This window comes from Hemiscyllium ocellatum, chromosome 12 (assembly GCF_020745735.1).
Source record: "Hemiscyllium ocellatum isolate sHemOce1 chromosome 12, sHemOce1.pat.X.cur, whole genome shotgun sequence".
NCBI lineage: Eukaryota > Metazoa > Chordata > Chondrichthyes > Orectolobiformes > Hemiscylliidae > Hemiscyllium > Hemiscyllium ocellatum.
Window position 1 is genome coordinate 92097111 of NC_083412.1, and position 16478 is coordinate 92113588.

At 41.5% G+C, this 16478-nt stretch overlaps 1 protein-coding gene across 1 annotated transcript in view; it reads left to right on the top strand.

Annotated features, from left to right (window-relative positions):
* Positions 1-16478, top strand: part of LOC132820630 (neural cell adhesion molecule 2-like) — a 581438-nt gene that overhangs the window by 138940 nt on the left and 426020 nt on the right. Inside the window, exons 3-4 of the mRNA XM_060832832.1 lie at positions 758-964; positions 6547-6690. Of these exons, the coding sequence (XP_060688815.1) occupies positions 758-964; positions 6547-6690 (351 nt within the window). The remainder of the gene's footprint in view (positions 1-757; positions 965-6546; positions 6691-16478) is intronic.

Sequence of the window (16478 nt, forward strand, 5' to 3'; positions counted from 1 at the left end):
AAGATGAGGCATTGAGGGCCGGGGAATCAAAAATCTTGGAGGCGTTGAAGGGCATGGGTGGTGTCCCGAATGTAGGTAGGGAGTTCCTGGACTAAGGGGAACCGGACAGTGTTAAGGTATGCAGAGGTGAGTTTAGTGGGACAGGAGCAGGCTGAGATAATGTGTTGAACAGCGCAGTCAGGTTTGTGAATCTTCAGTAGGAGGGAGAATCGAGCGGTGCGGGGCTCATGGGAAATGAGGTTGGAGGCTGTGGGTGGAAGATCCCCTGGGATGATGAGGTTGTGGATGGTCTGAGAGATGATGATTCGTTACTGGGAGGTGAGATCATGCACGAGGGGGCGGTAGGAAGATGTGTCTGTGTGTTGGCACCTGGCTTCAGCAATGTAGAGGTTAGTGCACCACACTACTACTACGCCCCCCCTTTGTCTACGGGTTTGATGGTGAGGTTGGTGTTAGAGCGGAGGGAGTGGAGGGCTGCACTTTGTGAGGGTGGGAGGTTTGCGTGGGTGAGGGGATGGTGGACAGGTTGAGGTGGTCAATGTCACAGCAACAGTTAGAAATGAAGAGGTCAAGGGTGGGTAACCGGCTGGCATGGGGTGTCCAGGTGGATGGGGTGTGTTGGAGGTGGGAGAAGGGGTCATTGATTGGTTGAAAACGTGGGCCCAGAGGTGCAGTCAATGTAAACAATGTTAATTTACTGGGCTTCACAGTGGGGTCATGTACAATCTATTGATTTATCTCCTATTTTCTCCTCTAGTAATTGGGGAGCCTGTCAGTATAGAATGGTACAGTCCTGATGGTCAAAAAGTCGTCTCCAACGAAAGGGTTGTGGTACAGACGGAGGGGATACGATCAAGGCTCACCATCTACAATGCCAACGAGGAGGATGCTGGGATCTATCAGTGTCAGGTGTTAGACGTCAATGGAAAGTCTCAGGAAGCTACGATCCTGGTGGAAATTTACAGTAAGTAAACCCAGGAGCTGTAAAACATAATTGCGTCATTAATCACATGCTGTCTTGTGCTTGTTCCAGCAGTGCATGTACTAAGCTGAAGACAAAAGAAGCTATGCAAATACAAAGATTGCCAATGAGACATTAATAATTTAAATGCTCTTGATATGTATGATGCTGTAACAAATCAGCCACGTTTTGCAAAACAGTCCAGTACAGGAACACTCAGCACCTAACATTCCAAGAGAGTTTTGCTCCAACTAGGGGTCAAACTCAGCACCTGAACTTAAGAACTATTTCTCCCAATTTTGCTGCATGAGATTGATTATTTTGATGATAGTATGGCGATTATATTGACATAGAACACAATGGTTAAAGTGTTATTTGTCCTGTGCTATCACAGTAGCTGTGTGTCAAGGCCAAAAGCAGCACAATGTCCCACTCAGTGCTTGCACAAGTACAGTTTCACTAAAACCACCTTAAGATCACCAGTGCAGTATCAGTGCAAAGTAGCTTCTCTTTGCGTCAGCGCTGACGTTAGTTTCAAGTTGCCTCCCAGCTTGTATTAGTGTTTCAGACATCGAGTTAAAACTGAGTTCATTGTTGTAAGCTTTTTGATGAAGTTTGGTCACTTGTTCTGAGTATCAGGAAGCTTAAGGAGATGCTAGGCCAAAAACTGTAAAAAAAAATGGACACCGTAATAAACAGAGATAAACAGGCATGACACAAGTAGATAGATAGATAGATAGCTAGATAGCTAGATAGATAGGTAGATGGATAGATAGATGGATAGATTGTTTTCTATTTATCTATCTATCTATTGATCTATCTATCAATCTATCTATTATCTATCCATTTATCTATCTATTTATCTATTTACTTGTCTATCTATCTATCAATCAATCTATCTATCTATTATCTATCTATTTATTTATTTACCAGTCTGTCCGTCCATCTGTCTGTCTGTCTACCTATCTATCTATCTATCTATCTATCCATCTATTGATGTGTCAATCATATCCATCTATCTAATATAGGGGCTGGTGGACTGGATTTTATGTATCATATTGAAATGAAGGAACCACAATGAAACTAGGGGTCTGCAGACCTGTCCTAAATGTCTCAGCCCATCCAGTAATGTGTTGGATGTCCAACAACTGACTGCCCAGTGGCAATGAGGTGATTCCTGGTGCAAAATGGGGAGGGGAAAGTCCCTGATGTTCATTTCCAATTGGGACTGTTGACTAAGTTGTGGAGGGGGCTGGCAGAGAAGCAAGGAGTAATATGACAAGCAGTAATTTAGTCTCAGACAGAAGTTTAATGGCTTAAAGATTAGACTAAAAACCAACATACAGGGGCAACCACCATCTTCAGCAGGTTTGACTATTATATGCAGCAAAGGTCCTGGTGGTGGTGTCTTTTCTACCCACTTTTGAGCTGTGTTATCAAATCAGCCTCACAAACTTTCTCACATCTGACACCCAAGAAATGCAGTGGGCAGTGAGGAAAGTGGAAGACAATTGGTCATTACATACTCGCCCACAAACCCGCAGACTGATGTGCGCGATGTTGCATGGCCAACTCTTTGCCATTATCCCTTAGTGTACATGGGAGAGCGGCTTGGCTGATTTGTGGGAGTGAATATCCAGTTCCAGAGTGTTGTATTGACAGGCCAGTGGATAGGTAGATCGTGGGTATGTGTGAGTAGAAATGCACAATAATTCATTTCCTTTTTGAGCTGATATTTTGCTTGATATTAAAGCTAAGAGATGAACAGAAGAGGAGTGGGACCTTCAGATCAGATTTCACACCGAAGAGGAATAGCCAAGTGATAACATCCAAGAATTCACAAGGAAGGGTTAAAGTGACATTATTAAGTGTTGCACTGGCTCTGTGAACAGGACGATTGTGTGTGTGAAATAATCACTTTTATTGTCTGACTAATAATGGAAGATCCAGAAATAACCACACTTCCATGATTTCAAAGATAATTTGCGAATTATATGAGGCTTTTCATCATTCTAATCACTTTAATCTGCTGCTACAAGCTAACATTTGTTGCAGTTTCTATGGACCGGCAAATCAGTCCCTCATGAGCATACAGACATGCATACTATTGCAGAATTAAAAGGGAAAGATACAGACTTGGTTAAAGTCCATCATTGAAAGGTGTATTAACATATAAGGCAGCTTCCTGGGCATGCAATAGCAATGAGAGGCAGGGAAAGAGAAATCAGCACTAAAGGAACTGCTGCGAGTGAGTGTCAGGTTAAGTGGAAAGAGGTCTGTATAGGTCGGGAATCACGGAATGATAAAGTGATGCATCAATCAATGTGACCATTCAGTCTGTTATGTTTGTGCTAGCCCTTAGGCAAGGTAATCCAATCGATTCTAATCTATTTGTTTTCTTCCCATTGTTCTTTCACTTCCTTAAAGCATTGACCCAATTCCCCTTTTGAGTGTAAATATTGGCACAACTGTCTAATTGCTAACAATCAGTGAAATGCAGTGAGAGTGAATGGATAGGGCGTAGCACTCTGAGACAGTAAATTAGTCCAGTTCCACAGAAAAGTGTCAGTACTGAGTTCCACAATTCTTTGGATGGTAAAAGTGCTGCCCCAGTATAGAATGCTCTTTGTTTAGTGAGTTGACCCTATTCATTGAGACATCACAGTTAGCGTCAGCACCCTCCCCACGCCTGGTTACTAGGTCTCTTAAGGTATCAAAACAGGTAAACACAATGGTTAAGTGGAATAGTTGAGCTTATTAGCTTAAGCATAAAATTTAAAAGTTAGGGAAGTCATGCTGGAATTGCACAAGATGTTGGTTAGACCACAACTAGAATATTGTGTGCAGTTCTGGAATCTAAATGATTGGAGGGATATGGCAGCAATGAAGAGGGTGTAGAGGAGATTCATCAAGATGTTGCCTGGGCTGGAGAGTTTTAATTATGAGGAGAGATTGGACAGACTGAGGTTATTTTCCTTGCAGTGAAGAATACTAAATGGCGACATGATTGACATGGATTAAAAAATGCAAACATCGACAGGATAGACAGAAAGAAACCTTTCCCCTTATTGAAAGGATCAATAAGCAGGGGACATAGATTTAAAGGAAGGGGCAGGATATTTGGAGGAGATGTGAGGACTTCTGTTTTTCACCATGAAGGCGATGGGAATCTGGAACTCACTATGAGTAAGGGGGTAAAGGCAGAAACCCTCATAACATTGAAGAAATATTTAGATGTGCACTTGATATGCCAAGGCATACATGGAAGTGGGCCGAGTGCTGGAAAATTGGATGAGAGTGGTTAGGTGGTTGTTTTTAACTGACTCAGTCTCGATGAGGCAAGCAGCCTTTTTCTCTGTGCTATTGACATCTTTAATTTTGTTCATTCATCTCTGCTGACTTTCCTGAAGAAGGGCTTATGCCTGAAACATCGATTCTCCTGCTCCTTTGATGCTGCCTGACCTGCTGCACTTTTCCAGCAACACATTTTCAGCACTTCTGGCCTTATGCTTAGTATGGACACTAAAACAATACAAGGCATGAGTCGGACCACAGCTGGAATATTGTGAACAGTTGCCAACCTTTTATCGAAGGAGAAAGTTCACTAGACTGAAACCAGGAATGGGAGACTGTCGTATGAGGAAAGGTTGAGTAGATTGGCTCTATACTCATTGAAAATTAGAATTGAGAGGTCATTTAATTGAAACATTGAAAATTCTTAGGGACTTGACTGGATAGATGAGGAAAGGTTGTGGGAGAATCTAGGAGCAGAGGGCATAACCTTGGAATAAGAGGTTCCACATTCACTAGCGAGATGAGGAGGAACTTCTTCTCTCAGAGGGTCGTGACTCAGTAGAATTCTTTACTACAGGAGGCTGTCGAGGCTTGGTCATTGGATATATTCAATGCTGAGATGGACAGATTTTTATTCAGGAAAGGAATCAAGGGTTACAGGGAAAAGGCAGGAAATTGAAGCTGAGGATTATCAAATCAGCCATAGTGTCATTGAATGGGCAAGCAGACCTGACGGTCTGAATGGCTAACTTCTGTTCTTACCTCGTACAGTCTAATCGCTGTGCCTCATCATAGTTGTAATGTTTTGTTCAAGAGAAAGTAATGGGTCATTATCTACCTGTGGCTTAAAGCATTCTTAGAGAGCAAGCTATATGTGAGATTAATTCTGTAAGTTAAATATTGTATAGATATGGCAGGGTTAGAATTTCCACTTCAACTGCATCTCAAACCTGGACAAATTTGATCTCAAATTTCCACTCAATTTGATAACATCTTTTGTTTATCATTGCATTGCAACATCAGCATGATTGTGTGACTTTAAAATATAACTAACTTCTAAGAAAATGTAGTTTTAAAATATATCCCTCGTGTGGTAACAAGGGGCTAGTATGATTGATAACATTGATTCAGCATAAAAAGGCATGCAGTTTGAATCACAGTACCAATTGACCACTTGTGAGTTACCCAGGTTAAAATGACAGAAAATGGTTTCTAAGAAATGCACACAACTGTCTGCTAGTTACATTAGAGTATTAATCTTTTCAGTAGCTTGAAAAATAAACTTTTGTAGATTTAAAAACATGTTTCGTCCTTTTGTGCATGAAATCCAGCTTAATTCATGAAAGTCTATGAACAAGCCCAAAACATTGACTGAAGTTTGTCATGGTGAATGATTCATCGAGAGTTCATGCCCGAATTAGCTGGAAAAGATAGTTCTGAGTGCGATAATTTTTAAGCCAACGCAAATGATTGCAGAAATTAGATTTGTTCACATTAAAATGTGTGATTAAAATTCCTGCACCTTGTGCATTGTTTTCAGGCAATTTGTGGTAATAACAACAAAGAGAGTGGAAATTCTATCCTGGTGTGCTTTACTACATAAAAGAAATGAACATTGGTACTATTTTTTGCAAATATGATATTGCAACTTGAAACCTTAAGTTTGCTTTTCAAAGTGTTCTGATTTCATTGCACATTGATTAAAATGAGTCTTGTATTTCATTCTCTGCTCATTACAAGGATGTCGCCAGGAATGCAGGGTTGAGCTATTGGGAGAGGTTGAATAAGCTGGGGCATTTTACAATGGAGCATCAGAGGCTGATGGGTCACCTTGTAGAGATTTATAAAATCATGAGTGGCATGGATTGGGTGAATAGGCAAAGTCTTTTCCATGGGTAAAGGGGTACAAAGCCAGAGGGCATAGGTTTAAGTTGAGAGAGGAGAGATTTAAAAAAGACCCAAGGGGTAACTTTACCATGTAGTGGGTGGTTCATGTATGAGAACAAACTGTCAGAGGAAGTGGTAGAGGTGGGTACAGTAACGATATTTAAAGGGCGTCTGGATAGGTACATGTGTAGGAAGGGTTTAGAGGGATATGGGCCAAATGCTGGAAAATGGGATTAGATCAGTTTAGGATATCTGGTTGTTGTAGACAAGTCGGTCAGAAGGGTCTGTTTCTGTGTTATATAACTCCATGACTCTATGCTATTGCACACAGATACAAGCAAATGGGTGATCTTGGAATATTGATGTGATTCATTTTATTTCTTCCTGCTACACTCTACCCACAGAAAAGCTGACCTTTCATGAAATCAAGTCTCCCCAGGAGTTCAGAGAGGGAGACGATGCTGTGGTGATATGTGAAGTAAACAGCTCTCCCGCACCCATAGTAACTTGGCTTCACAATAACAGAGATATCATCACTGAGCTGAGTGGTGAGTACCCAGGCTGTCAAAAACTCGAATTGCCAATTTGTTTGTGAATTCTTCAAACTCTTGATACAGCAGCTGTTAAGAAAGGAAATGTTTTCATTGCACCCTTCCCATGCCAGCTCAATGCCAATGCAAGATCTTCTACCTGTCTACCATGGTCTTCCATTCCAACCCCTGCTACCCAAACCTCAGGACTACTCTAAGCTATCTCCATGCCAACTCACACCCCACCCAACACCCGTGCCCGCATGTATCTATGCTACTTCCAAATCCATTAATCTCTTATCCCTCATGGACACATCGTAGGAGCCATATGGAGATGTTTAAAATAAATTAAGACAATAGAATGCAACTCTCACTCCTACACACTTGACAATGAAAAAATATCACAACATGCTCCCTTTCTTATCAGGCGAAAATGAGGACTGCAGATGCCGGAGATCAGAGTGAAGATTAGAGTGGTGCTGGAAAAGCACAGCAAGTCAGACAGCATCCGAGGAGCAGGAAAATCAGCATTTTGGGCAGGGATCCTTATCAGGAGTGACTCATTTCTGATGAAGGGTTCCTGCCTGAAACATTGATTTTCCTGGTCCTCGGATGCTGCCTGACCTGCTATGCTTTTCCAGCGCCACTCTAATCTTGACACATCTCTTATCAGATCAAACGCCAAGGAAAGCTAATCCTTTCCTAAAATCTTGAGACAGCCAATCAAACTGTGTCATTGGATCATCTTACTCAGTTAATTGTAGCGTTTGAAACTCAGTCAAACATTCACAATGGAATAATGGCAACCCACAGTAAAATGCCTAAATCAAGTCTCTATGGAAACCATCCGTAAACCAAAGTAAACCAGAAAAGGGTTTTTATTTAACTCTTACTGAAAACTGCACACTTTTATTTTTATGTGTAATGAACAAAGGATTTAAACAAAATCTGCAGATCATGACAGTTGCACAGATCTTAATCACTCTTTAAGAAAGTTTACATCAACTCAATCAATTTGTGTGCATATGTTGAAGATTAAGGCCCTTGCAAAAGTTAAACTGGGATCTATGTGAATTAAGCACTAGATTCAAATGGGCCTACTCAGTTCAGACTTTCTGTCTGTATGTTTCATGTCCCACCCTCTTGTCCCCACTAATAAAAGTTTGATGAGAGTGGTACCTCTACCTCCAGACCCCACCTACCATTTTTAATAGACTGAAACTCTGGTCCTAGGCCTCTATGTCAAAGGCTCTGCATCCTCTACTGCTTAATTAGGCACAAAATTTAAACCATCTGATTGGTTTTCGCCAGATTTCAAGTGCCTTTCGCCAACAAAATGCAGAAATTTCCAAGCCTGGAATTCCATGCTTTATATGTCCTTACTCTTACAATAGTCTGGCCTTTAAATACTGCAGTTACTGTCACTTCATCTTTGCTTCCCCACATACCACTGTATTTTGAAAAGTTCCTTTCAGCCAGTGTGATGTCTTTCGCTTTGATCTCTAAATTGCTAAAAACAGGATCACACCATTGTGCAGACACTCCGTGGCACTGCGCTGAAAGCATTCCCAATAAGGTATATAATCAGCCTTGAGTTCACAGTCTTCACTATATCAAGTTAAATGAGGCAATTTGAATCAAGCTGATAGCTGTGTATGAAATAATATGACAGTGTCAGTCATGTAGAATCATGACGGTAGCTGTTTTAAATTAAATCTGATATGATCAGTGTTGTCACAAAACTTATTCAGTATACTGTTGTTGCATTTCAATGTTGATAATTGCACTTAAACAAAGCTATCAACACCACAAGAGGGATAGCATCACTGTCATTATTATTACACATTACCCTCAAGATGTCACATTTTGTTTTCATGTACAAGCCAACCTTAAATGCTACTGACTAAAAGGCTGAAATTGATAGGTACATTCAACTCAACAGCAACTTTTATATGCTGTCATTAACTTGATAAGCCAGCCCAAGGCACATCACAGGGACTTGATTGATTTGACATAGAGCTGTGTGATGAGATACGAGCGCTGATGAGAAAAAGCTTGCTCAAAAATGTACGTTTCAAAGATTGTTTTAAAGCAGTAATGTGTGGTAAAAGGGTGGAAAGGTCTAGGGAGGGAATTCCAGAGTTCCAGGACCAGGAAACTGAATGCAATCAATTTAAATACTTTGCTATGGATGATATCAAAGCTCCCAATTAGGGCTGAGATGTGGAGAAACAACTCATGGAATTGTGAATTTTTGGAATTTGTGGATGCTCTACTGTTCTTCTGCTTTAAGGCCGGATGGGCACATTTTTCATCTTGCCAAGAATCAAAGTTAATGGTGAGAGAGCAAGAATGACAAGACACCCAAGACTAGTCTAGATTGTATTGAATGATAGGGTTGGCTCAATGGGCCAAATGGTCTACTTCTGCTCTTATTTCTTATGTTCAAACAAGTTCAAACAGGCAAGTGGAGAGTACTCCACTAGATCCAAACTTTTGCTTTGTAGGTTTTGGGGAGCAAGGAGGCGAGTTACTCACAGCATTCCAAACTCTGACCTGCTCTTCCAGTCTTAGTATTCATATTTTTTTAAGATTACTTACAGTGTGGAAACAGGCCCTTCGGCCCAACAAGTCCGCACCGACCCGCCGAAGCGCAACCCACCCATACCCCTACATATACCCCTTACCTAACGCTACGGGCAATTTATCATGGCCAATTCACCCAACCCGCACATCTTTGGACTGTGGGAGGAAACCGGAGCACCCGGAGGAAACCCACGCAGACACGGGGAGAATGTGCAAACTCCACACAGTCAGTCGCCTGAGTCGGGAATTGAACCCAGGTCTCTGGCGCTGTGAGGCAGCAGTGCTAACCACTGTGCCACCGTGCCGCCCTGGCCCAGTTCTGTTTCTGGTCAATGGATGGTTTTGGGACTCAGAGAGATTGGAATGGCCTCCGAGAAGAAGCTTAACGCACAGATGCAGCAAGCAATTTGGAAGACAAATGACATTTTGGTCTTCATTGCAAGGGTTTTGGAGTTAAAGTGGAAATAGGTCTGGTTGCCTTCAGTGTTGCTTTGAAATCTACCTGGAATAACAATTATGTAGAGTTTCACACTTTCAGAAGGTGCCTTAGTGAATGGTACAGAAGTTTAAATAAATTGATTCCCGAACTGAGGTGGTTGAGATGGTCTGATTTTCCAAAGAGTGGTAATCTCATGGAGATTGTAACTCTAACCCATGTTTTCTTTTTGCATAAGGTGGGAGTTCTGCATTACTGATTCCATTCAGGTGTCCTTCGAAATACAGAGCAGTTTTTCCATTCTATTAGTGATATTGTGGGCCAGCACTGTTGGGGGAAAGTAAACTATGCCCCCCACCCCACCTTTCCACAGAAGTCAGCTTCCACAAGTATTGTGATAGTGAAAGGTCCAGAATCACAAACAGACCCCACTTTGAAAGCTGCAGTCAAACAGTAAATACATGAGGTTAGTGGAAAATAAGGTTTCCAGAGGGTAGAGTGCCAAATGGATAGAATGCTAAGTGAATAAGGGAAGGGTGCCAGGTAGTTAGGGTGCCAAGTAGCTGGTGTGCCAGGTGGTAGAATGCCAAGTGCTTAGCTAGTGGGTTGGTTGCCATGTGGGGAGCATGCAAGTTGGCAAGGCTCTCAGATAAATAATGCAGTGTGTAAGTTAGTCAGGGTGGGTGCGAGATATCATGTCCAACGGGGCACAGTGAAAGGTGCATGCCTCATCTCCCAGATAAGGAGGGTCTGGAGTGGGGAGCGAGGCTGTTGGGTCTGAGGGATGAAGGGGGCAATGGATCTGGAGGATGGGAAGATGGGTTGCAGCAAGTCTAGAGAGGTCCAGGTAAGAAAGAGGGGGCAAGGCATGTCGTATCCCATGTGGGTGAAGTTGGGGGTTTGTTTTTAAGGTGGAGGCAGATCTAATCTAGAGCCAAGAAGGCAAATGCTGGCTCTGAGCTGGAATGATTCAGAAGTAGAATGGAGCCATCATCCCTTGCAGAATAGAGCATTCCAAAAGGGTTTGACAACATATATGCGGAACGAGGGAACCTCAGTTTCAGAATAAAGACAAGGGAACTGCCATTTCATCCTGAGGTGAATAAAAAAGTCACCCTTCAGTCAGAGAACAGTGGATCCTCAGGCTTTGAAGGTGTTACAAGCTGAGATCACTAGAGTTTCCAACTCTTAAGGGACTTAAGGGATAAGGGGATCAAGTGGGAAAGTAACTTTGATGTAAAACTTTGATGCACACTATTAAACAGTCAAACAGTTTTATAGGAACATATGAAGAAACTTAGGCCATGAGCCCCAACAAGCCTGTTCTGCTATTGAATAAAATCATTGCTGATCTGGTCTTGGACTCATTCACTTTTCTGTCTGTTCCTCATAACTCTTGCCCACCTTTAAGATTAAAAGACTTTTCTGTAGTGACTAAATTCAGTGATCCAGCTTCCACTTATGACCGTCTCAGAGAAAACAAATTCTCTTCATCTTTGTCTTAAAACAGGGAGCTCTTGTTTTTCAACTGTGTATCCCTCATTCAAATCTTTTCCATAAGAGGATACATCCTCCACGTAGCCAGCCCATCTCCTTCCCTCAGGTTCTTATACATTTTAATGAGATCACCTCTCATTCTTCAAGATGACAATGGGAACAGGCCCAATCTGTTCATCTGTTTTTATCATAAGGTGAGCTCTCAATCTCAAAAAGTCAAATGAACATTCTCTGAGCTGATTTTAATGTAATTCTATATTTCCTCAAAACTTTATTTTTACTTCATTCATGGGACAAGGACATTGCTGGCAAGGCCAGTATTTATTGCCCATCCCTAATTACCCAGAGGGCAGTTTAAGAGTCAACTACATTGATATGGATTTGGAGTCACATGTAGGCCAGACCAGGTATAGATGACTGTTTAGTTCCCTCAAGAACCTTAGTGAACTAGATGTTTTTTTTCCCAACAATTAACAATAGATTAATGGTCATCATTAGACTCTTAATTCCAGATTGTTTCTTGAATTCACATTTCAACATTTGCAATGGTGGGATTCGAACCTGGGTATCCAGGGCATTACTGGGGTCCCTGTATTAATAGTCCAGTGATAACACCAAGAGGACATTGCCTCCCTGAGACCAAACTGTGCACAGTACTCCAGATGCCAATTCATCGTGGCCTTATACAGGCATAGTAAAACAGCCTTACTTTTATAGTTCACTTTTCTTGCAATACACACCAAGTTTTCATTGCTCTCCTCATCACTTGCTTTCTTGTATTCTGGCTTGCTGTGATTTATGTAATGGGCTCTCTCCAGGTAGATACTGCAACAGGGTCTCTATTGTTAGACAATTTCCTTTCTGTTCTATTTTCTTGTTACCAAATACAGCTACCATACATTTAGTCCCTTCAACAAAGTCTTTGATATATATTGTAAGTGACTGAGGCTCCAGCATTGATTCCTGTTGTATTGTATTAAGTACAGTGTGCTAACATGAAAAAGGCCCTTTTGTTTTTAATCTGTCACCTCTTCACTAAGCAATCCTTTTTTTTATGCCCAAATATGTTACCACTGACACCATGTGCACTTTTGCTGTGCGATAACCTTTGATGTGGTACCTTATCAAGTGCCTTTTGGAAAGCTAAGTACTCCACATATGCTGACTCCCATTCAGCCATTTTCCTTGTTACTCCCTGAAAAAAAACTCTGTTAAATGAATTAAATATGATTGCCCTTTCACAAAGCAATGGAGACAGTGAGGTCTGCAGATGCTGGAGATCAGAGGTGAGAGTATGTTGCTGGAAAAACACAGCGGGTCAGGCAGCATCCGAGGAGCAGGAAAATTGACATTTCGGGCTGAAGATTCCTGACCTGCTTTCACAAAGCCATGTTGACTCTGCCTGACCACGTGCATTTGCCCTCAGACAGATATTAGTCCAGCTGATCCATAATTAGCTGCTTGCCCTCTTTCATTTTTTGAATAAAGCTGGAACATTAAGTATTTCCAATGCAATGTGAATGGTCCCAAATCTAAGGAACTTTGCAAGATTCCAACCAATGTATCTACTAGCTCTGTAGGCACTTCTTTTAAGGCCTTTGGATGCATGCTAGCCAATTCTGAGGGATTTGAGTGGTGCTGGAAAAACACAGCAGGTCAGGCTGCATTGGAAGAGCAGGAAAATCGACGTTTCTGGCAAAAGCCCTTCATCAGGAATGCACCTCATTCCTGATAAAGGGCTTTTGCCCAAAGCGTGAATTTTCCTGCTCCTTGGATGCTGCCTGACCTGTTGTGCTTTTCCAGCACAACTCAAATCTAGATTCTGATCTCCAGCAGCTGCAGTCCTCACTTTCGCCCAGTTCTGAGGACTTGTCTGCCTTTACTGAATTGAATTGCATTAAATTCAATTTATTGTCACGTGTAATGTAGCACAGTGAAAAGCTTTACATGTAATGGTTTTCTCAACATCTTTTCCCTGATGTTGATGATTGTTTTATTTTCCTCCCTCCTGATCAGTCTTGATTTTCAAGGATCTCGAAGATATTTTCTGGACTCTCACCTATATATTCTTAATCATCTTCAATACTGTGCTAATTACATCCTTAATCAACACAGTTACTCAACCAGCTTTTCCTAGCATCCTATCTTTCAATATACTCTTCAATATTTAGGACCCAGCCTTTATGATCATGCAACCATTCCTATCAAGTCATACATGTTTATTTCTACCTGTGCTAACAGCTTATTCCTTTTCTGATGAACGCTTTCATTCAGGTACAGACTCCTTAGCTCTTTTCTTTTAGTATTTTTGCAACTATGGCCTTCTGATGGTGGACCTTTCAGTTTGTGCATTGTTTATGGCAATTTTTAAAATCATATCCAATCCTTACAGTGTGGAAACAGGCCCGTCAGCTCAACAAGTCCACACTAACCCTCCAAAGAATAACCCACCCAGACCTATTCCCCTACTACTTTACATTTACACTAGACTAATGCACCTAACCTACACATCCCTGAACACTATGGGCAATTTAGCATGGGCAAATCACCTAACTTGCACATTTTTGGGTCTTGGGAGGAAATCCACACAGACTGGGGTAGAATGTGCAAACTCCACACACCCTGAGGTTGGAATTGAACCTGGGTGTCTGGTGCTGTGAGGCAACAGTACTAACCGCTGGGCCATTGAGCCACTGTTTTGTTCACTCTTGCTACAATCTAGTCATCATTATCCAAATTACTAACTGTTCTATGGCCCCATTGTTCCCCTTTGATGCACTAAATTTCCTCTTGGGTATCACTACCTGTCATTATTTAGTTTAAAGCCCTCTCTCTGGCCCCTAGTTATATTTCTCAGAATTGTAGTTGAGGCCTGTTCCAATGGTACCAGTTCCTGCCTAGGAGTCAAAACCTGTTTCTCCCATATTTGAGCCACACATTGACTCTCTAATCTTCATAATCCTAAACCAATTGGATTATGACTTGAGTAATAATTTAGCTTTGAGATTCTGCTTGCAAAGTTAACTTTTAGATATTTATAATGCAAACTAAAAACTCTTTCATAGTTCTATCTATGTTTTTGGTATCCATCTGAACCAGTACAACTGGATCCTTACCTCTCACTATGAGTTTCTCCAGCCCATTGTAGATATCCTGAATAATTCCACTAGGTAGGCAGCGCAACATTCTACTATCAGGCTCTTGGCTACAGAGAAAATTGACTATACCCTTGACTAAATTACAGAAAACTATTACAGTTCTATTTACTTCCTTCCTTGATTTGCTATTTTATCATAGTAGCATAGTCAGTTTGCTCATCCACTCAACGGCCCTTACTCTCATCCATACAATCTATAAGAATCTCACACCTGTCAGACAATGGAATGGTCTGAATCTCCTCCACTTCCACCTTCTTGATCTCTTTTACATGCATTACGTGCAGTCACACTCTTCTGTCCCTAATGACTGACAAAATCAGATGACTTTAGTCAAATGGATGTGACTGCGTTGATGCCTCACAGTATCTGTATCTCGACCATTAGCTCATCAACTCTAAGTCAAAATTTATTCAACTGCAGATACTGACAGCAGGGGATGTTGTTACTGTGGATCGTGTTGTCATTTAGCAGCTCATCTGTCCTACACCTTGAACCTGCATGGCCATCTCCATTGTCTTTAATTTTGACAAGCTTGGAAATAACCTCCAATGACTTTTTGTAATTATATCAGTTGGTTTAAGTCATTAATTTTTCAATGTAGTGCAATACTATACACACCCCCGCTGTTCCATTGAAATTATACACCCTTTTATAGAGATAATAAATTTAAATCTCACCAACTACTCACTTATAAACTCACCTACTTAGTGATTCTAAGCTTCAGCCTCACATCCTGTTGCTGGTTTCTGGCACCCACCCACGGCCCATTCCATTTATGTCAACGTTCAGACTACCACCTGACTTAACCAAGTTCCCAAGGTCTAGAGGAGCAAAATACTGCAGATGCTGCAATCTGTACTGTAAATAAAATATGCTGGAAATCACTGTGAGTCAGGCAGCATCCGCGGAGAAGGAGAGAGAGAGAGAGAGCAAGCTAACCTTTTGAGTCTAGATGAGTCTTCATCAGAGTTGCCGAGCTCTAGTTATTTGTAATGCTTTACTAGAAACTCTTTCCGAATTCTACCTTTGTTGGTGGTATCCATTTGGACTGCTACGACTGGGTCCTTTGCCTCACACTCCAGGTCCCTCTCCAGCCCACAGTGGATGCTACACTCTACTACACTGACTTAAGTTGCTGTCTTCATGCTTGAATATTTCATGGGCTTAGCAAGACTAACTGCATATATCCATGAAATTCCACAGTAATGAGTGTGCACTGCTGAATAAAGAAAACCAGTTCAAATAATTAATTAATTGTGGCTGCCCCTCCAACAGAGAGTTTGTTTAATTTCAACTGAAGTTCAAAGAAGCCTAACTTTAACAACAAATGTTTAAAGTAATCAAGTCTTTAATTTGTTAAGTGCTGTAAGTGAGCAAATTCAAAGTTAAGGGAGGGAATATCGCCTAAAATTCCTTCACTCACCAAATTCCCAATGCCACACTCTGTGCCAAGACATGTGAGTGATGACGTTCTCTCTTCGTGCTTGTCTCAGGGCTCAAAGAGCAGAATACCCCAGATTTGACCCTTTTTTTTAATGCAGTTAATTCATTGCCTTTGATGTGGAATTTTATCTGGAACATTTGACATGGGCTGCACTTGGTTGTGACTTCCTCAAAGATTTTCAGGTAGTGACTTACATTGGTTCTCCAAGCACAGCAGCGCATTAAAATTAAATTTCAAAATGCTCATCTTCCTCTTCTAATTCTCTCTAGTACCTAACTCCTTTCTGTGTCCAACCCTGCAACACTTCCAGAACACTAGCCAAGAGAATCTTCCTCCACATTGTTCCTCTTGGGCACTCCCTAATTTCTTTCTCCACCATTGGAAGGCCATGCCTTCACATAGTTCCTAAACGTGAGAAGTTACATCCTTTTCTATAAGATCTACCTTAAAATCTATCTCTTTTATCAAGCTATCGGTCACCTGTCTTTATGATTCCTTCCTTTGCTTATTATTAATTTGATTAGGCTTTGCTGTGATAGTTACATGGCTTGGAAAGGGTGGGCGCTAGGAAATTTTTTCCATTAGGCAAGGAGACTAGGATCCATGGACACAGCCTTAAAATTAGAGGGGGTCAATTCAGAACAGAAATGCGGAGACATTTCTTCAGCCAGAGAGTGGTGGGCCT